Source organism: Lepidochelys kempii, chromosome 1, assembly GCF_965140285.1.
Source record: "Lepidochelys kempii isolate rLepKem1 chromosome 1, rLepKem1.hap1, whole genome shotgun sequence".
Taxonomy (NCBI): domain Eukaryota; kingdom Metazoa; phylum Chordata; order Testudines; family Cheloniidae; genus Lepidochelys; species Lepidochelys kempii.
This window is the reverse complement of record NC_136380.1, coordinates 206,105,120-206,130,195: the sequence shown is the minus strand read 5'-3', so window position 1 is coordinate 206,130,195 and position 25,076 is coordinate 206,105,120. Positions and strand designations below refer to the sequence as shown.

General features: G+C 42.3%; 1 protein-coding gene across 6 annotated transcripts in view; it reads left to right on the top strand.

Annotated features, from left to right (window-relative positions):
* Nucleotides 1-25,076, top strand: part of GSK3B (glycogen synthase kinase 3 beta) — a 267,577-nt gene that overhangs the window by 130,286 nt on the left and 112,215 nt on the right. For all 6 annotated transcript variants that reach the window (XM_073309439.2, XM_073309445.2, XM_073309401.2 and 3 more), the window contains exon 4: nt 17,662-17,772. In XM_073309439.2, coding sequence (XP_073165540.1) covers nt 17,662-17,772 — 111 coding nt within the window. The remainder of the gene's footprint in view (nt 1-17,661; nt 17,773-25,076) is intronic.

The window sequence follows — 25,076 nt, the reverse complement described above, 5'->3', positions numbered from 1 at the left end:
TGGCCTTGAGATGCCTAATTACTGGCGCTAATAGTTGTACAGGAATCTTCCTCCAGTGTGAGATGAAGGTAGTTGACTACCTTGCAGTTTGATGTATTGCCCTCTGGGAAGCAAATCTGAGAGGCCTAAAAATCTCTGGGTTTGTATTTAGTAGGATGACAACAGGGAATCTTATGCAGTATGCAAAACCCACCTCTCATGTGATGTCCACGGTAATCTATCTGATGGTAATGGCTAGGCCTTTAGAAATTCTTGGACTTGAATCTAACTTTTTTAACAAATTAAACATGAAACCTGAAAGTTACACTTACATACAGATTTAACTTCTACAACTCCCTATATCTCTGACTTGTGATTATAGGTGCGCAGAAAGTGGCCTGCTGGAAACTTCAGTACTTTTAAACTAGTTTCCCTTTCAAATCAGAAGCGAAAGTCAAAATATCAGAAAATTCTTAAGGAATGAAAAATTTGAAAGTTTTTTGAATCAGAAATCTCAAAACAAAACTTTGACCAAAATGAAAATGTTTTGAGTGGACAGTCGTTTGAATATATTTTATTTGTCAAAATGAAAACTGTAATTTTGTTTCAAAATGTTGTTTTGAAACAAAATTTTTTGTTTTGATATTTCCTGATAGTGATTCACAGACTGCTAGATGGTCACATGGTTCTGGCATCTCATTTCCAGCTGCTAAATTATATTAAGGGAAGCTAAAAATACATAAGTACTTTCCTAATATTACTTCATCCAGGCGAGCAGTTGCTGTAGTTGCAACAGGGATGTTAAGGAATTGTGAAGGTGTGGGGGAGGTCTGTGCAATCACCAGTGAGTGGGTAGATTATCTACAACACAGTTGTTCTAAGGTGCTCTCCACACTATGAAAATGTGTGGGAACTTCTCTAGCACAGCAAAATTCAATTTTATTTTTTCATTAATTTATTGTTGTAAGCTTAAAAAAGTTGTTCAGTTATTAACCCATAATCATTACATACATCAATGCTAGGCCTAAGTAGAATTCCTTTACTTTAAAAAATAAAACAAAACAAGGCTTCCCAGCATTAAACCACAGCATTTACCTACCAAAGCGATACAAGTTTGAAAATCTTAATAGAATCTTATAAATAATGGTTAACAGTTCAGTTCTAGCATCAAACCCCTAGAGCCAGAGGCTTCCGAACTGAAAAGTAAAAGGTTGTTTGCCATCTCAGTAACCTTCATTGTAATGGCTTCTGAGACTCTATTGAGACTCCAAACTGAACAGATGGTTTTCTAAGATGGGCCATTGGGAAGCTTTTAGAGAACAAGGCCAAACCCCCTCTTCTCCCCTGCCCCCATCACCATCAGTCACTGGTGAGTAGAAAGCTTGCCCTGACAATTGAAGTCCTAACCCATCAATATCTGCAGAATTTAAACTTTAATTAAAATTAAGTTTCTAACTTGTATGTTTACAAAAGTGAGTTTCTTAATATACTTAATATGTAGATCTAATTAATAGATTAATAGATCTTAATATGTGATCTAATATAGTGTTCTCCTGAGTCTGCAGACAGGCATTCCCTGGGACACCACTGGTGCTCAGAACTTTGCGAATCAGAGTATAATTTTGGTCAGGTTTGCTGCTGCCATTCAGAACTCTGTGGGCAGTAGTGAGAATGAATGAAAATAATTACACGTTTTCTGTGTTGTAGCCATATTGGTCCTAGGATATGAGACATATAGGATGGGTGAGGTAATATCTTTTATTGGACCAACTTCTGTCAGTGGAGAAACAAGCTTTCAAGCTCCATAGAGCTCTTCTTCAGGTCTGGGAAAAGCTCTCTAGAACCTGATACAAAGAGAGATTCTCTAAGCAGGGTTTAGTAACATAAGAATCCCAGGGAAAGGCAGGGGCTTAGCATCACACCAATGAATTGAGGCTAAAGTTGCTGTGTTTGTGACTAGTGCCTTATCCATGTCCATTTTTCTGTCCCAAAATATGTGCTTCAGTTTCTCTCACACAGTGTGGCCACATTGCTCAACGTGTTTCAAACACTCCGTGGTCTGCCCGTTCACTTTATGGGATGTCGGTGTCTTTTCACACTTTCACAAAATCTGTCTATAGTTGGTTTGAAAACCTTTTCCTCTGAAGTTGTACTGTCTGCCACAACCTTTGTGTATCTCTTCATCTCAGTGGTACCAAATCATTTCAAATCTCAGCTGAAAATCTTTTTTTCCTTTCAATTTCTCTCCTTTTAAGCTATCCTTTTAGAATAAAATTGTGCCTTGCATCAGTTTCCCCATCTGAAAATATGAAATTGTGGAAAGAGCTATGTAAGTGGAGTGCCATTATTATTATTGTGCCATTATGCATTAAATAATTAGGAGAGTTAGAGTTCTTCTTTTTCAGTACTGTTTCCCTATAGCTTTTGATTGAGTCAGCTTACAGCAGGTGGTTAATATGTTTTTCTTTTAAAAGCCTCTTTTTCTTAAATTTCTGGCCATGAAGTGGATGGTGGGAAAGGAGGTAGGATAGGATTGTTTTGGGGGGATTCAGTAGTCCCATTACTTTGTACATTGGTATGACATTCCAGGGTGAAGTCCAGACCAGTAAGAGGTTGTGTCAACCTGCCCTGCAATCGTGGGGGCCTCACAATGCTTTGTGCTGAGGCTCCCACCTGGGCTGCTCACAGATAGCCTTCCAGGCAGCAGGTAACACCATTGAGTGTCTGTGTATAGCTGCAGCCTGCCAGCCGCACATCAGTCACACTCTGGCTTACACCCACCTTGGCTACCACTTGCAGAGTAACACCAACACAGTCCCAGTCCCGGATTTTCCTCACAAAATGTGTGTTCTGCACTGTCCAGCCCTCTTGTAGATAGTCCAGATATTGGAGGTTTGTTCCTCCTGTAAAGGGTCAACATACAACTGTTTGCCACTTTAAATGGAGTTACCCATACAGTTCAGTTTAAAGACAACACTCAATTAGTTTTGATTAAAGAATAAAACAAGTTTATTTAACTACAAAGAGAGAATTTTAAGTGAGTACAAGTGGCATGATTGGAAGGTAGTTTCACACCTGCTGTGGCCATTTCGAATACCACATCATGCCCTTCAAGTCTTTCCAACAACCCAACCACATTCCTGTATTTTGTCAATGACACATTTAGGGATGTTCTGGACCAGTTTGTAGTGATCTACTTAGACAACATTCTCATCTTGGAAAACAAGCCCTTCATAACCAATGCATCTGGTTGGTACTTAAGTGTTTTGAAGCAAATTACCTGTATGGGAAACCCAAGAAGTGAGAGTTCAATGCACCTCTGACTTTAGGCTATATCATTTCCCCCCAATGGGTAAAGCATGGATCCCCAAAAAGTGTCTGCAGTTGTGGACTGGGCAGCTCTGAGAAACATCTCTGATGTCCAGTGCTTCCTGAGGTTTGCCACTTTCATCAAGGGGTGTTTGAAGGTGGTTCAGTTACCCAGCTGCTTCTGAAGGACACTGCCTTTGTTTGGAATCAGGAAGCTCAGTCTGCTTTTGATGAACTGAAAGAAGCATTTACATTAGTGCCCGTCATATTTCATCCGGACCTGACAAAACCCTTCATTTTCAAAGCAGACATCTCTGACTCTGTGATCAGAGCAGTGCTCTTAGCATCATGGATCCCTGAGCGTTCTCCATCTTTGTGCATCCTGCTTCTGAAAGTTGATACCTGTGGAACAGAATTACAAAGTCTGTCACAAGGAACTGCCACCTTTGAGGAATGGGATCATCCCTTGGAAGGTGCATGTTTTCTGGTTGAGGTATTCATGGATCATAAGAATTTGGAGTACCTATGAAATGCAAAGGCTCTCAGCGCCAGATCTATTGGTACCTTTTTTCCCTCCTGATTTGATTTCATCCTGACCTATTGTCCTGGTACCCAGAATGGTAAGCCTGACATGTTACCTCACCAGGACCAGCACCTGTATAAGGGAGATAGACCCACCAGCGTCTTGAAGCCTTGCCATTTTGTCAACGTACTAATCAACAATGATTAATTGTTCCTTGTGAAGTCTTCCCTGCCTCACAATCTGTTTGTGGTGAAATTAATGTTCACCAGTACAGATCCAGCCCCAGCCCCGACTCAAACTTCTTGATAAAGAATAGTGTTCTCTTATTGCAGGATCAGATCTAGGTCCCCAAAGGTCAACAACATCTGGCCATGTTCTGGTTGTGTCATGACTCGCTCCTGGGTGGCCACTTCGGTCACTGGAAACAATGAAACTGGTCTCTCAATTTCTGGTGACCAAAACTACAGTTGCCTGTAAAGTCTTGCACATCATGGTCAGGGGTAAAGTATGACACTAGATGCAGCACCAGGATGCTGCCTAGCCCTCAAGAAAGCTGGATTACAGGTATCTCAGTCCATTCCAGATCATCCAACAGGTTAATTTGGTAGTCTTCAAACTCCAGTTAGCCAATATGATGATGATGCACCTGATATTTCATATATCCCCGCTGAAAAAGTATATTGATAACTCCTTTCCTGGACAGATAAAGCCACCTACTCTCCTGTCTGTGTCTGTCTCTCTCTCTCTTTCTTTCTCCCTCCCTCCCGTCATGGTCCAGAGGCAGCAAGTATACCCGGTGAGGCAGATCTTGGACTTAAGGTTCTCCAAGAGAAGCTCATGTACCTTGTTGATTGGGTGGGCAGTGGTCCAGCTGATCACTCATGGGAAGCAGCTGAAAGCCAGGATGTACCCCAGCTACTTTGGGAAATTCCACTGGTCATATCCTGACAAACTGAAGACACCTGGTAAACACCTTTTGAAGTAGGTGTGATGTGATATCTTTGAGCCTGCTAAAGCCTGATGAGTCATCCCTGACTCAGCATAAGCCTGATGAATCATCCCTGAGCCAGAGTGTGAGAGTTATCAGAGGCAATTACCTGAAGGTCTTTTGATAGGCCCCACACCATTCAACCAATCCAGAGTTGAGGACCCACCCAGGTGATGCTGAGGTAGGTATATAGGCTCCGAAGGGAAGCAGTCTGTCCAATCTGTTCAACATCGCTACCTGGTCAGGAGCATTTCTATTGTGAGTAGTTTCAACAGACTGCTCCTGCTCCTGCCTGTTTCCACGCTAGCAGCCTCAGCTCTAGTCTGCATCTACTCCTGCCTCAGGTAACCACCCGCTGACTCTGACATCACTGCCTCAGGGATATGCCTGTGTCTTTAAAGTGCAAGATCTGCACAAGCTTCAAGAGTTGCTCCAGATGGACAGAGAACTAAAACTTGTGATGGAGTGCTCCCTTCATCCGGCTTCAGATTCAGGCCCAAAGACTCCCCTGGACCCCAGCTCCCCATCAGTTCCAACAGCTCAATTGCATTCTAGGTCTTTGAAAGACAGATTGAGCAAAACAAGGAAAGCCTCATGCAAGAGGAGTGCTAGATCTCCTCAGAGAGACCATATTCCTATGAAGGCGGATATACTGGAGACCCTGCACCCTTTAATAAATCTCATGACTAGGATACTTCCTGCCTTCCTTTCTCCCCTCCCCCCCACCCCCACAAATTTTCTAGACTAAATTTTCCTTTCTTTAATTTCTATTACTTGTAGAGACTTGTAGAATAACTAAGTGAACTAATGAAAAAGAGGGCAATAGTTGCCAGTGGAAGGGAGTATCAGGTACAAAGGGAGAGGGAAGGAGGGTATAGCAGCCACCAAGAGGAAGATGGGTTTTGGCAAGTGGACCATGAATAGACTTCCTTTACTTTGGTCCTAGAGAGCCATTGATTTCAATGGCTGAGAAAGCCAAGGAAAGGGAGATCTATGCTTTATTTTTGCAATAGCTGTATCTCATGCCTCACTAAGAAGATAAAGGCTTTCAGTGGATTCATGAGCAGATGTCCTCTCCTGTCCCTAGGAATTTGAGCTATTGGATGCATTCCATATAAACTTTCATCACCATTACTGGTTTGAGTTATGAGGAAAGATTTTTTTTCGTATGTGTTCAGTAGTGGGCCAGATGACTACTAAGAGAGACAGAACAGTTTACAATTATTTATTTCAAAGCTATAAATTCTCAGGAGGGGGAGTTATTTTTTTGGGGTGGAGCAAAGCCAGTACCAAGCAGTAGTGCAAAGAAAAAGAGAGGCCAAATAGTAGGGAATGCTTCCCTACAGGGAAGGTTGATGGATTGATTAATTGGAAAGTGCAGTGTTCTCTTAATGAAAGCAAGTGTTTTCCATACCAACCTTTGATATTCTTATCCCTCATCTGTAGGGTTCTAAACAGTCTTCAGAGGGACAGACCTCTGAAGACATTGTAGGCTGGTCCAGGAGATCTTGGTATGCCAACCTGTTGGGCATAGCGATCATGTTGCTCTTTTGGCTTGTGTTGAGCAGGTCATGCACAGGAAACCGATGTGCCTATCAGCCTGATTCTGGAAGATCAAAGTATAATAGGAAGGTGTGCTTTTCTAATTTACGATTTTCTGTTTTGCTATAATTCCACAAGGCTGAAGATTGCTGTCTTGCATTTAGCCTGTCACTCAAATGTAAAATTGTGATTGGCTGAAGCATTGGCTATTTTTTTTACAGGACTTTGCTGAAAGAAGCTTTTTGAACTGTATTCCAAGTGAGAATAAATCTGGGCAAGCTGAATGTTTTTTGTGATGTCTATTTCAGAATGTTCTCATGTTTTAAAGCATTTTTCTGCACAAGGCAACCCACTTGATCAGGGACGGCTGAGTAAAACTATTCAGTTGAGTGAAAGCAGGTATAATGGAGGTTGCAATGCCAAATTTTATTATCTGCATTCTCGTTTAGTTTCATTGTAGTATTTCATAACTGTTTTTACATGGTTGTGTTAGAGCATTTAATAATCTGATCAGTCCATGTATTTAATTTCCACATTTAAATAGGGAGACAAGACACTGAAGAGATGTGTGCACAAACTTAAAAGCATATATTGCTTTTGTTTGGTAATTATGCTTCTGATTATGTAATATTTAATCTGTTTCAAATAGGTGTTTGGTATCCACAGTAATCAAAATGGAAGCGTGGGTAGTGCATGAATAGCAGGCAAAATGCTGACTGTTTTGCTGCATGGTGTAATTGATTTTAGTCCTGTTGGCCTTGCCTGTAAGGGCACACAGCCAAAAGTCCATCCAGCTCAGGAATAGAAATTTACTCCCATACAACACCTCAGTCTAAGTGTTAAGTAAATGTCAGGATAGTACTGTGCACTGCAATAGATTGGATTAAATATGTAGTCTCTTGGTATCTTGCTCACACTCCAGGTCAGCAGAGACTTGCATGTTTCAGGGGCCAAGTGTTAAGTCTGGTGGGAGAGGATGGGGAAAGCCAGTGATGGGAATAATTATTGCAAAGCCATCTGATTAAGAAAGAGCATTAACTGGCTCCAGGTGGGGACTTATGCAGGCAGCCTTGGCTGGAAGGATAGTCATGACAGTGTTTGAAAGATGGAGATATAAAATGTGGGGGGGAAATGAAGGAACTTTCTGGATTCCAACAGGTCCTGGAGAAAAAGGAACTATTCAGAGGGGCCCCAACTTGCACGTCAGTTATTCAGATTTTTTAATAAACTTTTTTAAAAATCAGCAGCACTGGTGCATGATGGCAGATTGTCAATTCTGGAGACTTGAGGTGTCTGTGTCCACTGAACAGGTATAGTTTGAGCAGCAGCTGTGAGAGTTTCCCAAGCAATGTGTCCTAGACCAGGGGTGGGCAAACTATTTGCCCCGAGGGCCACATTGGGGTTGTGAAACTGTATGGAGGGCCAGGTAGGGAAGGCGGTGCCTCCCCAAATAGCCTGGTCCCCGCCCCCTATCCATCCCCTCCCACTTCCCGCCCCCGACTGCCCCCCTCAGAACCCCTGACCATCCAACCCCCCCGTTCCTTGTCCTCTGAGCACCCCCTCCCGGGACTAACTGCCCCTCCCGGGACCCCACCCCATCACCGACCGCCCCACCCCCATTCCCTGAGTGCCCTGATCCCTATCTATACCCCTGCCCCCTGACAGGCCCCCTGGGACTCCCATGCCTATCCAACCCCCCCTGTTCCCCATCCTGACTGCCCCCCAGGATCCTCTGCCCCTTACCCACCCCCCGCCACCTTAACATGCTGCTCAGAGTGGCAGGATTGGCTTATTAGAAAGCCTCGGAGGTGGGCCGGCACAAGCCACACTGGCGGCATGGCAAACTGAGGCTGCGGGGAAGAGGGGACAGCAGAGGAGGGGCCGGGGGCTCAAGGGTCAGGAAGCCCGCAGGCCGGATGTGGCCCATGGGCCATAGTTTGCCCACCTCTGTCCTAGACACTTGTAGGAAAAGAAAAGCTCTATAGCTTTATAGCTGGTCCCCTGAGCCATCCATTCTGTAGGGCTGGTCATTTTAATCTTCTAGTTTTTTATGTTTTTTCCTTTAGCCTCTTGTCAGGGATGAATGATTTTTGTGGAAGTGGAGGACAAATAACATTGGCTAGAGCCAGGCACGGTTTAGATAGTTGGTGAACAAGCTGCCTTACATGGCTCAGTGCATCTCAGTGTTGTCCTGTATCTCCTGACCGTAGATTTTCGATCATGCTAAATTGTATGAATTTGTGTCATGTCCACTAGGGTTTTGGTTAGGAAAATCAAAGTCCTTTCAGCTTCACAGATAAGATTCATCGTCCCAGGGATTCTTTAATCACTCCCCAATAGTTGAGGGATTAAAGAATTTTGCAAGTCTAAAGTAAACTCTTTGAGCAGGCAGGAATTCATGGACAGTCTTCATGAATGAGTTTTTTGGGTTTTTTTTGTTACAATCTGTTTTCTACAAAAAATATATATTATGTGGAAAATTATATGAAATACTAGGCTGTGTCTATGAATGGAGAAAGGCAGCATTGCTATACCTGCCTGAATACACCACCCAGTAATCCAGACTCATTCAAAGTTAAGAGCTACAGAAATTTTTGACACAATGACCAGTCCTTCATCAAACTTGGCTTAGATCATAAGCTAATGTAGAGGACTTGACTTAGCTCCCACTGGACATAAGCCTGTTACAAAATCATCTCAGATTTATCAGTAGGCAGTTTCAACACCAGGTGTTGTCTAAGACTAAAATAAAGGTGGGTTACAGGTCAAGTTGAGGAGGATTGGCAGAGCAAGGTGGCAGTGGAAGACTGTGATAGCTGGGAGTTCTGCAATTCAGCTCTGAGGACTGGGAGAGTGATGAGGAGGAATTTGTCTAGTATCTGCAGTGCTACTAGTGTGGGTGAATATTTCCCTGAGCATTAAAAGTCACCTAGTTGATCCAAAAATAATTTCAGAGATAGAAGAGAATTTGTACTAAGTACACTGTAGAACTAGGGGTGATGTGGTGCTTGTGCACACATTCACCATATATCTTTGTTCTAGAACCGTGGTTTTCAAACCGTGGGTCGAAACCCAGTACTGGGTCGCGGAATGTCAGGCACTGGGTCGTGGCGGCTCCGGTCAGCACCGCCGACCAGGCCAGTAAAAGTCCCGTTGGCCGTGCTGCTAGTCCCTACCTGTTCTAACACTGTGCTGCCCCGCCCCCGGAAGCAGCCAGCAGCAGGTCCAGCTCCCAGCCAGGGGGGCCATGGAGCTCTGCGTGCTGCCCTTGCCCCGAGCACCAGCTCTGCACTCCCATTGGCCAATGGGAGTTGGGCGGGGGTGCCTGTGGGTGAGAGCTGTCTTGAGCTGCTTGTGCGCCTCCGCCTAGGAGCTGGACCTGCTGCTGGCCGCTTCCAGTGCGCAGTGTGGTCCATGGTGCCAGGACAGGCAGGAAGCCTGCCTTAGCACCCGCACTGTGCTGCTGACCGGGAGCCATGTGAGGTAAGCCCGCACCACAACCCTGTGCCACAGTCCCATGCCTGAGCCCCCCCCAAACCTGGAGCCTCTTCCAGCACCCCAAACTGCACATCCCTGGCCCCATCCGAGAGCCTGCACCCCAATCCAGAGCCCTGACCCCCATCTGCACCCCAATCCCCTTCCCCAGCCCTGAGCCCTCCCAAACCCAAGCCCCCTCCTGCACCCCAAACCCCTCAGCCCCAGCCGAGAGCCTACACCCCCAGGCTAGAGCCCTGGCCCCCCTCCTGCACTCCCTGCCCCAGCCCTGAGCCCCCAAACCCAGAGTCCCCCTGCACCCCAAACCCTTATCCCCAGCCCCACCCCCTCAGCCCTCTGCTCCAGCCCTGAGCCCCTCCCACACCCCAAACCCCTCAGCCCCAGCTCCGCTGGGTCACGGGCATCAACAATTTTCTTTAACTGGGTCACCAGAAAAAAAGTTTGAAAGCCACTGTTCTAGAACTCTGTTCCAGCTCTGCTTTGAAATACCTGGAAGCTGTGAATTGCAAGTAAAAGCATGCTCATGTGGCCACTGGATGTCACCATTCCTTCATACAAATAAAACCAGTTAGTTTTTCAACTCCCAAACTCCTCTAGAAGATAATGGCTACTAGATGCTTTGAGTAGGGAAGCTACATTTCTCAAATGTTTGCTCTTTCTTAAAAGCAGTGCAAAAGTTTTTATGCCTGGTAGCAGTATATATGGCCTGCGGCCATGTTTTTTGGGCAGTATCTCACCTTGGTACAATGGAGGAAGCCGTGGCTTCTTATAACTTGATAGGATGTGGTGTGGGAAATACAAAAGTGAAACAAATCTGCAAAGAGGACGTGTTATATTTTTTGCTTGTTTCTAGGGCAATGAACTTATGATTTTGAACTGTATGTTTTTAGGTAAGTCAGATTGGTCCAGCTAGTAACACTTTTATTGTTGGGTTTGAATTTCCTGGAGTTCAAATGTCACACTCAGATAATGGGGACTTTTTTCTAATACTCACACTGTGTTGCTACAGGGAGGTGATGCACTCTTAAAGAAAGCCTAATCCAGCTGAAATGTTAAACTGAGACTCCTGCCTGTGTCCGGCTGCTCGGATTAAGTTAAACATCCTTTGGGAATTTCTGAACAGAGCCTGACCTATATTACAGTGTTCCAACTCCCCTCTATCAATAGTATGTGTTAGTGTATATAATACCTTTGAAAAAACATCACACATCTTTAATACAATACAGAAAATGTACCATTTGAACACCCTAGCTGCTCTGTTTTCCTGCACAGCCAAACTTCCTTGTTCCAAAGTGCTTTATACTTTACAAACACTGGTAATAACTTCAGTAGGGAAAACAAATTCTCTTCTTGGTTTTACATCTACTGCTAGAGTTGGTATCATTAGCCTTTCATTCTCTTAACTGATGGTTTTAGCTGTCCTCCTCCCCCAGCAGATGACATGGTGGAAGGTATGCTCGCTTCATGAATTGTCTGGAAAGGGGAACTACAGATGGGTATGCTTAGTGTTCTCCTCTCTCCAGTGTGCCATATCTGTCACCAGTGTGCACACTATCAGCCAAGAAAGAAAGAGAAGATGTCCAATATAGTTTTCTGAAGCTGTCTCTATCATGCTACTAGTGACTGGAAGAAATTCTTGCAGATAACTAGATAAATTATTGACAGAATTGAAAGAGCACTGGAGCTTTCCGGTCTGAACGATGAAGTATTCCTCAGGGGGAGCAGACCCTGTAGTTCATTTCCAGTTTGTGCTGAATCTTAGTCACTTTGACAAGTGAACTCTAGCACTTCCATTATCTTGTTTTTATCTATAGTAAACGCATATGGGAAATGGTGGTTCCAAGGTGGTGTCCCTACAGCCTCATTAACGACATTACCCGGTTGCTGTAGTATTTAATACAAATTGCTCCCCCCTGCTGAAAAAAAAAAAAGTGAGGCTTATACAAAAATCCCCATGTTGCTTGGTGTTTTGGCAGGTGAGGGACAGGGAGGAGATGTTTGACCTTCATTCTGTACAGGAATGATCCAGGAGGATTGAATCCCTACATCCCACAACTTGTTGGCTCATATTGGCAGTAGTGAGGGTATTTCCAACACTAGGTTTTTTTTTTCTGTATGGTGAAGGACAGATAGGCTTGAATGGAGGGTTTAGCTTGTGACCTCCCAGCATCTTTAGGGAGTGTGAAAAGCTGCAGCATTTCATTTCCCTAGCTCTCTGTGCACACATTTAAATAATACAGCAGCTACACAGATGCCAGAGTTTTGACTCTTACAGGCCTATTTCAGCTCTGATTTCTGAGACAAAAAAAATGAAAAAGTAAGCTGTTAAAATATTTTGGCTTTTGGAGCTTTCTCTTTCCCACACTTCCATAATGGGGAGGCTCATAGTGAGTGAGAGGTGTGTGTGTGTGTGTGTGAGTTTATGTATATATATAATATTTAAAAAAATTTTAATTGACTGACATGATGATTTTGTCTGAATTGACAATTCTTGAGCATTGCAGACTGGTTCAGCAACAAGGCCATAGTTATTTTGCTTTGTTGGCTGATCTGAATGTTTTGAACCAGTCTGGGGAGGGATTATTTGCCAAGTGGCAGAAAGCAAGGTCTTTAATGCCTGATGCAATTAGAGGTTCAGAGCCCAAATGCAAAAAACCTAGATGTCCAAAGATGACATCTTAAAGAAATCAAAACAATAAAAAATTAAAACCTGGGTGAGATCGATGATTAAAGAGAAAATGGTCAGAAAGCTAGTGACAAATACAGAAAGATATAAATGTGATTCCAGCTGCTCTGGACCCTGCTGGATCTCTGACAGACCCCCACAAACATGTTCTCCTAACTGATCTGCTTTCTCTCTTCTGCTTCCCCAGGCCAGTGATGTTGAATGGTAGTGTGGAAGTGGGTCACATGAGGAATGAAGAGGGTTTCTGGTAATGGAAAGACAGGAACCATTCATGATCCTTGAGTAATTGCCCCCAACTGGCAAACCCTTTAAAATAGTCAGTTCCCTTATGCAACACACTTGTTTCACAGTAAATTGTTTTGTTTAGAGAATGCAAGAGACAAACAAACCAGGTTACATCATCTAGGAAGAGAGCTTTTCAGTCATGTCACTTTCTAGCTCATAGCAAATCTCCTAAAGGAGAATTCAGAGAACTGGTGGATTTCTTTGGCCCTATTTTTATGTTTGTAAAGAAGGGATAATGAACAGTATTACAACAGTATAGTGAGTGATGTATGAGATTCATGTCATGGTATCTGCAAGGAGAGCTAGTTCAGAATAGTTGACTCATCTTTAGCTGATGAAAAAATTACTTGCGTTGTGCACTTGGTTGTGGTAGGAGAGAAAGAATAGTAGGCTGTATAAGATTAAAAAATTCCATAAACTTCAGGGCTGCTTTCACATCAGTAAATTAAGGGTCCAAAGCTCTGAATGTATAGATATAAACTGTATGTTTGCCAGTTAGTCTAGATGTGTATGTGTGTGAACGTTTACATAGGAACAGTAGTATGTAAAATATAATTTATAGATTTTTGAATAAGGCTGATCACACTGCTTTTTTTTGGGGTGGGGGGAGGAACTCACAAAAATGGATCAAATGTATGGATAGGCGTGACACTACACCTGTGAGAATTGAGGTTTGACCAATAGGCTAGGGCATCCTTCCTCATTCTCAAAACCAACACTACAGGAAGAGATAAGAGCCAAAGGATAGGTACAAGTCATTTTGGCAGCAAAAAAAGGCTGCAAAAACAGGTGGGGAGGTTTCCGGGACGATGAAGGAAGAAGAAGGGGTGGGAAAAGAGAGAACAGGGTGTTAACATCAGAGAAAACGAGAGAGAGAGCAACAGTAGAAGCAGGTTTGCAGGTTTGGATTTGTGACAGGAATCTAAGTAGTAAATAAAATGAAAACATGCAAATATTGACTTGAGCGTCTAAAACTGTCCCCGGATTCTGGTGATCTGAGCTTTGTACTCATGGGAATGGAACCCTTGCTATGGAATTACAATCCTACATCTGGCAGAGCAGAAAATAAAAATCAGAATGAAAACAAAATAAATCACAAATGAAAGGTTGTAAATGAGGTCTGTATCACAAAGTTGTTGGACTTTGTCTTGTGGCAGTGAATTCCACAGGTTAATTATATACAGCATGAAAAGTGTTTATTAATTTTAAACTTTTTCTTTACATTTTTCATTTTATTCTCATTTATTCTTGTATAGGCAGAGAGCATAAATGGGAGTGCCAGGTTTCCTTTCTTTTCATTATTTTGTGTACCTCTCCAACCTCTCCCTTTTTGTTTTTGGGGACACTGAGCTCTTGAGTCTCAGAGTAAAAAATAATTGTAACCAACCCTGATGATGATAGTGTACTTTGTGCTGTAGCTTACTGCTAGCATGATTTTTTTTTCTCCAAGGTACAAGTGTCCTATATAACTGCACACACCCGCTCATTAAAAATAAATTATATTGCATATTCAGAAGGCTATATCTATAATGCGGCTATTAGAATTATTTACTTATGAGATTTGAAATTTCTCCCTTGAGGTACAAGGCCTTCTTATCAAGTATGTATAAATTTGAATGTCACACTGAATTTTATATTTATATAGAAAATGTATATCCTGACTACAAAAAGTCCTGTTGTTGCTACCTGTGGTAGCAATAGTGAGAATGCTAATGTAGGTAGGCTTTCTGAGGCTATGACTGGTACTTAGCTTCAAATTGAATCATTCTGAACATAGCAGATATAAAAGACACACTACTGTTCTTAAAAAGCAAAAACAAAATTGGAACCTTTTCTATGTTGGCACTACCATCAGTAGAACTTAACCAGTGGTAGCAAAAGTATGACTTATTTCTGGGAGAGAAGACTAATGTAAACAAGGCCTTAGCAATTTGCAGGGTGGCTCGTCTTTAGGTTAAGCGGTACCAGTAAATGCTCTCAAAATGCCCCTTAAAGTACTTATGTTTGCCCTCAAGTAATGACACTGACCCACCTCTGAGTTTGTGAAATGCTAATATCCAGAAATTCTCCACATTTTTCGTGTACACATAATGTGCGTATGTTATGTGTCCTGTCAAAAATTCTCCATGTTTTCTTTATTCACTGGAGGTCACTGCTGTTTGCGTGCACAGAGTAGAGACAGCTTAAATAATTCAGTGAGCTATGAGAGAAGCACAACAGGCTGTGCACGCTAATTGGCTAATTAAGTCACAGCATTTAAGACTAGGACAATTGTGATTAAATGACTACTGCAAGTGCATCCAGAGGTTTTCTTTCAAATTGGGAGGTATTAATTAAAAAGTATAGCCAGAGGACCCACAAGTGACAAGAGTCCCAGCTGAAGTCTGGGAGTACTGTGCTCCATTTCCATCCACATGAGGCCTCTCTAAGTGTCATGGAAATCTGTCATCTTTTTCTATAGATATCTCTATAGTTTTGGGTACCAAACATAGAAAATCTTGACTCCTTTCTCTTCTGTCTGTTTTTATTTTTTTGAAAATTAACTATTAATTATTCTCAATTTGTATAGTTGGAAATGTATATCACAAAAGATTATGCTCTAATAAAAGTGTTAGTCTCTAAGGTGCCACAGGTACTCCTTTTCTTTTTGTGGATACAGACTAACACAGCTGCTACTCTGAAACCTGTCATACAATTCTGAGTTTCAGAATAGGGTGGGAAGGATATATCAGAGTACTTGAGACTTACAGGGCCAATTTTTGCCTCTGAAAATGAGCAGCTGAATCATAGAAAAATCGGGTTGGAAGAGACATCAGGAGGTCAGCTAGTCCCAACCCCCTGCTCAAAGTGAGACCAACCCCAACTAAATTATCCCAGCCAGGGCTTTGTCAAGCCTGACCTTAAAAACTTCTAAGGAAGGGGACTCCACCACCTCCTTAGATAACGCATTCCAGTGTTTCACCACCCTCCTAGTGAAATAGTTTTTTCCTAATATTCAACCTAAACCTCCCCCACTGCAACTTGAGACCATTTCTCCTTGTTCAGTCATCTGCCACCACTGAGAACAGCCTAGCTCCAGCCTCTTTGGAACCCCCCTTCAAGTAGTTGAAGGCTGCTATCAAATCCCCCCTCACTCTTTTCTTCTGCAGAATAAATAATCCCTGTTCCTTCAGCCTCTCCTCATAAGTCATGTGCCTCAGCCCCCTAATAATTTTCATTGACCTCAGCTGGACTCGCTCCTATTTGTCCACATCCTTTCTGTAGTGGGGATTCCAAAACTGGATGCAGTACTCCAGATGTTGCATCACCAGTGCCGAATAGAGGGGAATAATCACATCCCTTGATCTGCTGGCCATGCTCCTACTAAAGCAGCCCAATATGCCGTTTGCCTTCTTGGCAACAAGGGCACACTGTTGACTCATATCCAGCTTCTCATCCACTGTAATCCCAAGGTCCTTTTCTGCAGAACTGCTGCTTAGCCAGTCGGTCCCCAGCCTGTAGCAGTGCATGGGATTCTTCCGTCCTATGTGCAGGACTCTGCACTTGTCCTTGTTGAACCTCATCAGATTTCTCTTAGCCCAATCCTCCAATTTGTCTAGATCACTCTGGACCCTATCCCTAATGTCCAGCATATCTACCTCTCCCCCCAGTTTAGTGTCATCCACGAACTTGCTGAGGGTGCAATCCATCCTATCATCCAGATCATTAATGAAGATGTTGAACAAAACCAGCCCCAGGAACTACCCCTGGGGCACTCCGCTTAATACCGGCTGCCAACTAGACATTGAGCTATAGATCACTACCCATTGAGCCCCACTATCTAGCCAGCTTTCTATCCACCTTATAGTCCATTAATCCAGTCCATACTTTTTTAATTTGCTGGCAAGAATACTGTGGGAGACTGTATCAAAAGGTTTGCTAAAGTCAAGATATATCATGTCCACTGCTTTCCCCATATCCACAGAGCCAGTTATCTCATCATAGAAGGCAGTCAGGTTGGTTAGGCATGATTTGCCCTTGGTGAATCCATGTTGACTGTTTCTGGCTAATTTCTAGTTAAACTAAGCACTGTGTGAATATGATGTCTCATTTTATTTAATTCCTCTTTTAACATGAATAATTTAAGGAGGGCAAGAGTTAAAATCAAGACCCCTTATGTGAGGTCACAGATTTTCATCCCTCTCCCACCTCAGTGTGAGGTTTGAAATTAGGTTACAGATCTCTCTGAAACTGACAAGCTCAAAATGTTAAACACCATGCTTGAAGCTTTGTTCTTGCTCTCTTGTATTATGCTTAGGATTTTTGTTAGATTAAAAGAAAAATCTCTTTACTCCTCAAGATATTTATAGCAATGTTACCATTTCAACAGGATCAGATTAACCTTTCTCAAATATGCTGGAATTTAAAAAAAAAAAACTTTTTTATTGATAAGTAATTAAGTAGGGTGTGTCAAGGAATTTGAAGTTGGCAATTGTAAAAAGTGTGAGATTGAAGATATAATTTCCCCCCAATGGAGACTTGAATGGGCAGAGTGCTCATTGATCTGTTTGGCCTCACCTGCACTGGGAAAATGCCTCATGTTAGAAAACGTGTTAACTAATCTGTTTTGATTAGCATGATATTGAGTATAATTTAGCAGTAATAGACAACTCATGTTTAACATTGCATTCACTTAAAAAATGTCAGCATGTTTTCTAACATAATGCACTTTCGGAGTGTAGACATAACCTTTGTTAAAACCTTAGAACCTTGCAAGCTAACATATTTCTTAAGCTGACAGCTGCCTTGAATACTGTTCTTGCACTCCCCTGTTTTGAATCTTTTCCTAATTATTTCTTCTGTTCTCTTTTCCAGAAAGACGAGGTGTACCTCAACTTGGTGCTGGACTACGTTCCTGAAACAGTATACAGAGTTGCCAGACATTATAGCCGGGCCAAACAGACACTCCCTATGATCTATGTCAAGGTAAGAAATTATAATTATAAATTGAAATAGGAAGTTTGCTGTAACACAGCATTTCTAATTGTTGTTAGTTTCCCCTAACCTGAACTTTAAATTCTCACACTAAACTGCAGGGTAGATTAAACAGTGAAGGGTTTATTTCAAGGCAGCGAAATCTATAAAAATGATTATAAGAGGAAATTATAAAAAATGATTATAAGAAGAAATGATTATAAGAGGAAATTGTTGGAGCCTTACTGTGTATATAAAAAATTTAAGGTAGCAAGTTTCAGCAACACTCTGTGCTGCTGTTTAGACTCCTACATTTAGGAGAAATGATAACCCAGCAGCAATGTTTTGTCCCAGAGACAAATCAGTGTATCTGAGCTGTTGTTGAAGTAGTATGTATACAATTTAACTGTATGCCCTCCAGAGTTTGCCCAGTAATTGGTTCTTATGCTATTAAACATTTTCAGGTGTTTGCAATTACAATAAGATCATATCCTGCTTAAAGGTTCTTATAAGTTTAAAAGCTCATGGCTTTTCTACATACACACTCTGGGGAAGCTGGTTTTACCTGAGCACCTTCTATCCTGTGAGAAGCGAAGTGATATCAAGGCCTTGGTAAATTCTCCTGCTGGGGAAATGACCATTTTGGGAGCTGTGGGCACTGTCATTCCTTCTAGACCTGGGGACTGTTTTTATACTCTTTTTCTGACACCACAGGCTTTTCTTTTCATCCTACTATTGATAAAGAATATTGTCTTGATGTCAGGAACACTTACTAATTTACCTCAAAGATATCTCAAAGGCAAGAAGAAAGTCAGATTACATCTATCTGTAGATTTTTATTGATTTGATTGAAAGGATAACTTAGCAAGGTAGGGTAGTGTCAGTTTTATTACCAAATAAGTCAAAGAAACGGTTAAGCCTCTTCGGAGTTGTCCACAATGTGAATTCTGGCAGTGGAGGTATATACTAAAATTATACATATAAAGTATAACATACTTTACTCCACTTAGTAAGGAACAATCAGTTGCACACATACAAAATGGGAAATGACTGCCGAAGAAGGAGTACAGCAGAGAGAGGGATCTGGGGTTCATAGTGCTTCACAAGCTAAATCTGAATCAACAGTGTAACACTGTTGCAAAAAAAAAAAAAAAAATCAAACATCATTCTGGGATGTATTAGCCAGAGTATGTAAGCAAGACACAAGAAGTAATCCTTCTGCTCTACCCTGCGCTGATTAGGCCTCAACTGGAGAATTGTGTCCAGTTCTGGGTGCCACATTTCAGGAAAGATGTGGACAAATTGGAGAAAGTCGAGAAGAGCAATAAAAATTATTAAAGGTCTAGAAAACATAACCTATGAGGGAAGATTGAAAAAATGGATTTGTTTAGTCTGGAGAAGAGAAGACTGAGAGAGGACATAAGTTTTCAAGTACATAAAAGGTTGCTACAAGGAGGAAGCATAAAAATTGTTCTCCTTAACCTCTGAGGATAAGACAAGAAGCAATGGGCTTAAATTGCAGCAAGGGAGGTTTAGGTTGAACATTAGGAAAAACTTTCCACCTCTCAGGGTAGTTAACCACTGGAATAAATTGCCTAGGGAGATTGTGGAGTCTCCATCATTGGAGATTTTTAAGAGCAGGTTGGACAAACACCTGTCAGGGATGGTCTAGATAAATTTAGTCCTGTCATGAGTGCAGGGGACTGGACTAGATGACTTCTTGAGGCCTCTTCCAGTCTTAGGATTCTATGATACAGCTTCTAACATTATATAATATGGAAGACAAGAAAGTAGTAATGTAAAATGACGACAACAACAACAACAAAAAATACAAATTGCATCCAGTTGTATTCTGAGATAAAGGTTGTCATACTAAATTTTGTATATACCAGTTTTTGACTCATCAGGTAATAAAGAACTCTTAGACTTTTTGGAGAAAACTTACAAAATGCTTGTATATTTATAAAGGGAAATTCAGACAACAAAATTGACTTGTTTGTAATTATTGCATTTTAAAGTTAACATCTCCTAATGGTGTATCTGGGGTGCTATAAAATAACAAAAACTAACTTGAACCTGGACTCCGGCTGGCAGGGGCCAGCAGATGGGAACCCCAGTCCAGCAGCGGGCTGAGCCACTCAGCCCACTGCTGGTCTGGGGTTCCGTCCACCGGCCCCTGCCAGCCAGGGTCCCGGCCACCAGCCCCGCTCAGCCCACTGCCAGCCCACGGTTCCGTTCATCTAGGCAGGCAGCGGGCTGAGCGGGGCCAATGGCAGAACCCTGGCTGGCAGCAGAGTGCCACTAAAAATCAGCTCCCATGCCGCCTTTGGCACATGTGCCGCAGGTTGCCGACCCTGGACTAGAGTTTTGAGTAGGGGAAGAGTGGATACTTCTGTTTAGTGTGCTTAGTTGTTCCCACTCCAAGTGAAGTCACTCCAAGCAGTGGTGACTGTGATCACCTTCTTCCACCCAAAACTCTGGGTGGAGGGAGGTGGGGATGTTGGGACACAGCTCAACTGACTGGTGGAAAGACAGCATACAAGAAACACTGGAAGTGGGGTACAGCAGGGAATTGTTCTAGAGGTTAAAAGTAAAACCAGAGAGGGATGGTCTTTAAAATTTCCCTCTGGATGTATTGGACCAAATCTCAGAACTGTGATTGGGACAGGCAGCGAGAGAGTAGAAGCAAAAGAGACCAATTTAGGGTGGTAATTGTATTTTACTTGTGGCTGGGTGTCCAGTAAATTCAGTGTTAAATTGAAAAACTCAGTCTCCCCTTCTCTCCTCCCTGTCTCCTAACCATCTGAGATATGTAGAGAGATCCCAACAGTTGAAAATGAACCTGCTGTCCTATGGAATGAGGAGAAATGGCTGCTCAGCTACTTCTGGCCTAGATTAATTGTATGTTACCAGTAAGAGTAAAAATTGATGTTGTAATTAGAGGCTGTGCAATTCAAACTGAACCTTGACAATGCCTTTATCTGCACCATTCTGTCTCCCCCCAAAAAAATAATGATGAGATTTTTAGTTCACCTTCAAAATACCACAGTTCCACTCACACAAACTTTAACCAACAAGAATATTTTGCTAACACTCTGTTAAGCTCTCCTGGTCTAGTTTATTTTTCCATTGCTGCTGATCACCAGGATTGCATACATATTTACATGGAAAAACTTTGTCCCTTACAGCTGCATTTCTTGTTTGTGCCTTATTCAGGTCTCAGTCTAGTGGATGTGATTCACTGCCACACTAGCAGTTGTGGCATCATTGAATGAAACTGTGGAGAGTAAAAGGAGGTTGGTTAAAGAAGTGCAAATTTTGTTTGTAAACACCATGATACCTTGGTGATCCGCTCCGAGTAGTAAAATGAAGGACACATACAGGACTGTTTAACAGTGTGTGCAATCCTCAGTATTTATAACACACCGTTAGGGTGTGTTTACCCAATGCATGGAGGGCATTGAGGAACATTCTCTGCATTAAATGATGGGTTTTCCCATCCTTGTTTTTTTGCAATGGCCCAGTGCTCTTTGTCACGAGTATGTTTCTAAGCAGAACCATTTTGGCACTTCCTCACACAGTACATCCTACTGTCACAATTGCACCAATGCATTCTGGGACTCCTGAAGCACCTTTTCTCCTTCAAGTGGCTCCTGCATATGCCCACTCCTGATGCACCAGCCATGTGTAGCTCAAATGTTAGGACCTTGCTAATGGTGTCCATTTGAGTGCTCATGCACTCCTCTTGCCATACTTTCCACACTGTATGGATGAGACTGTAAAAGGGGTGCGGTGTGTTAGCTCTCTTAGTTCCATCCAACTCTGTGCAACTGTGATAAAGTAGGAACCTACCCAGACCTCATGTTTGGATCTTTCTCTTAGATAATGCACAGTTAGTTACGAAATGCTAGTTTTAGATACAGTTACTGGTTTTACTTTAATTAGCATTTTTTGTGTTAGATAGCATAGCATTCATAAGCTTTAGGTCTGTACTAAGACCTGATGGCAGATCCGAAAATTAAAACAAATAAAGCTTTAAACAATGTGGATTCTGCTCTTCAGTCTTTCTAGCTTTGGATGCTCATACACTGTCTTGCCTGCCTTAATGAGGGACCTTCACCCTCCAGGTACTCCATCTGCAACATCTTTACCCTGAGACTATAGAGGAAGAGACAGAATGGACAACAAGTAATTGCCTTCGAGGAAGTGATTGCAGCTCTACCTGCCAGATTGGGTAATATGGTCGGTTCCAAGAAGTGATATACACCAGTCTTGGCACTGGACACATCGAAGGATGAGTCGATGACATAAACCTACGTATCAGAAATCTACGGAGAGAACCGTCAGTGAGATGGCCATCCGTCACAGCCTCTGTGAGGAGAGCCAATCCATGAACGAGAAGCTCCTCGGATCCTACTACATTGGAGTCAAGTAGAGGACCATTGTGTAAAGACTCTGGAAGTAGAGCTAAGAAACACGCAGCTGTGACACCAAATCCAGTTGTTGCTCTGGTTGCCAGAGACTTTGATCCAGTAGGAAAATCGAAGGATCCAAAGATTCACTTATCAAGACAAAAAGAGGCAGAAAAAGTTAGTATCGGATCCAAGTATCTGTTCCGATTCCCTTACCCAACCTTCTCTGACGGTACTGGCACAAACCCATCATTCTGCTCCAATGCCGCCGCCTCAATCAAATTTAGAGAGAGAAGAACTACAGAAGAGAAGGAACTCCTCTCTCTAGATTTGACTGTAGTAGGGAACAGAAGGGTAAAAGAACAACAAATGTCTTCTCCTCTTCCATCCCCCTAAAACAGCATTGGGTTCCCCAGTAGGTTTCTTTCCTATATTGGGTCCACTACTATCTCCTCTTGGCTCCTGGTTGTGTCTGAGTGGCCGGTGCCGTCTTTGTTCTGTCCACCATTAAAGAGAAAATGATTGGGCTCTCAACCTTTCTCAGAGAACCCCCGTAGTGGGGTCGTATTATGAATTGGACCCAAATATGGACTACTGGCCTGATTGGAAAATGCTCCCATGGCACAGAGATAGTCTTATTGGTCAACTCCATCTTACTAACCAGATCTGCAGCACTAAGGGTATAGTGGACACCTTCAGTCACCAGCATCATTGGAACCAGGCCCTACAGAACTAAAGATACAGGATCTATTGATATCACATAGGAAAGGAGATCAGTCTCTCTTAAGCATGATTCTTTGTCTGATGTAGAGGAACAGATCACCCTTCAGGAGTTTAAAGAATTATATCCTGAAACTGACAATCTGATATCTCCTGAAGAGAACCTAGGTGTCTACGCTGTCACGTCTCCATCAAAGGAGAAAGCAGCCTTTCAGATATTAGCTTAGTTTATATCATTTACCCAGGAGGGAATTTCTTTTTCATACTCTCCTGGTGCCAGATTCCTTAGTAGTGGAAGCAGCTGTTTAAAGATCTAAGAGTGGTTCAGTTTATTTTACTCGCTTGGATAAACACAAAATGATGATGGATGAACCAGGAAGAACAGTTTTCTCTTCCGTGTAGAGCATAAGGGTTGTGAACTACCAAATTTTTATGGCACATTACCAATACTGTCTTTGGAAGAAAATGTCAGCCTTTCCTAAAAGGCTATGCCAGATGAACAAAAGAAACTTGCTAATGGTTTTGTTACAGAGAACCAGCAAGTAGTAGTAAAGCATGCATTGCAAGCATCTTTTGATTCTTCACATTAGACAGCTAAAACTGTAGCATCTGCAATTCCTCTTGGATGATATGTCTCGCTCAAATTTTCTAGACTACCCTGAGAAACTAAAGCTGATATAGAAGATTTTCCCTTTGAAAGAGAAGGCCTATTCAGGACCAAGACTAATGACTTTCTGAAGAAGATGAAGAAAACAAATTATGCAGCAAGACCTTTGGATGTTGATTAGCAAGCCCAGAGAAGACCAGGACTACCATGTTTAGGTACCAAAGATAGCTTCCTTCATGGCCATCTTCCCTTTTTTTCTAGTACAAAGGAGATGATATTACCAACAGCAATACCTTCCTCAACAGTCTTTCCAGCAGAGGAGAAGAAACTTCAAAAAAAGGGCAAAAGGTAAGCAAACATCTTTGGCAGCTATGGTGTTGAACCTTAGCCCAGAAGTTTGAGGCATTTCATAAGGACTGCAATCAAATCTTGACCAACTGCTTACTTTTCCCTCTTCAGCGAGCTACTTTATTAATATTTCTACTGTTGGACTTCTATAACTATGGACAGGTGAATTTTAGAACTCATCCACACTGGGTATTCAGTTCTATTTGAATACCTCGCGTCTTCCAACTCACCCTCCCTGTTTGTTAAGGAGCCTCTCTCACAAAAACCTGTTAAAAAACGAGGTTCTGGCTCTGCTCAAAATGGGAGCTGTAGAAGAGGTACCAGGGAGATTCAAGGTGCACAGGATTTTATGCAAGGTATTTAATAATCCCCAAGAAAGATGGAGGCCTTTGACTGATTCTAGACCTTAGGAAACTCAATACATCTCTCAAGAAGTTCCATTTCCATATGTTAACCCTAGTTCTGTCATACCCTCCCTTTCTCCAAAAGATTGGTTTTCAGCCATTGATTTGAAAGATGCCTACTTTCACATTGCTGGAAGTCATGTATATCAGAAGTACTTTTGATTCACAGTGGAGAGAGGACTATTTTCAGTACATGGGCCTTCCATTTGAACTTTCTCCTGTCTCATGGCATTTATTAAATGTCTATTGGCAGTGGCAGCTCACCTAAGAAAAAAAAGGAATTTGTATTCCTGTATCTCGATGATTGGTTAATAAGGCCCATCAAATGATCATCTAGTCATTGCCATCCTTTGCATGTGTACTCTCTTCAGAAGTCTATTTCAGGATATACCAGGAAAAACCCCACTGTTACAGCCGTCTCAGAGAATCCCTTTCATAAAGGAGTATGTAGAGGCCACTCAAAGGAAAAATTAAAGTTACTTGTAACCAAAATTCTTTGAAGTGGGACTCTGCATATTCACACCCCCAACTCACCTTCCCCTCTTCTTTGGGAGTCTTAATTATAACCTGGACCAGAGGAGGTGGTGGGAAGGAACTGAGGTGGCCAGAGCTCCAAGAGGCTCCACGCTCCAGAAGGCATTTCTAGCTAGGTTCCACCATCTGAGCTGTACGTGGCTAGTGCATCTCATGAATATGTAGCATGTGTCTTGAAGAACGTCATTTACAAGTAACCAACGTTCATTTTCATAGTGCTTGGTGCCATTGCTGGGAGCAAGGACTTTGGGACAGTTTCAAAATATCTAGATTTTACTCATTCCTCTAGAT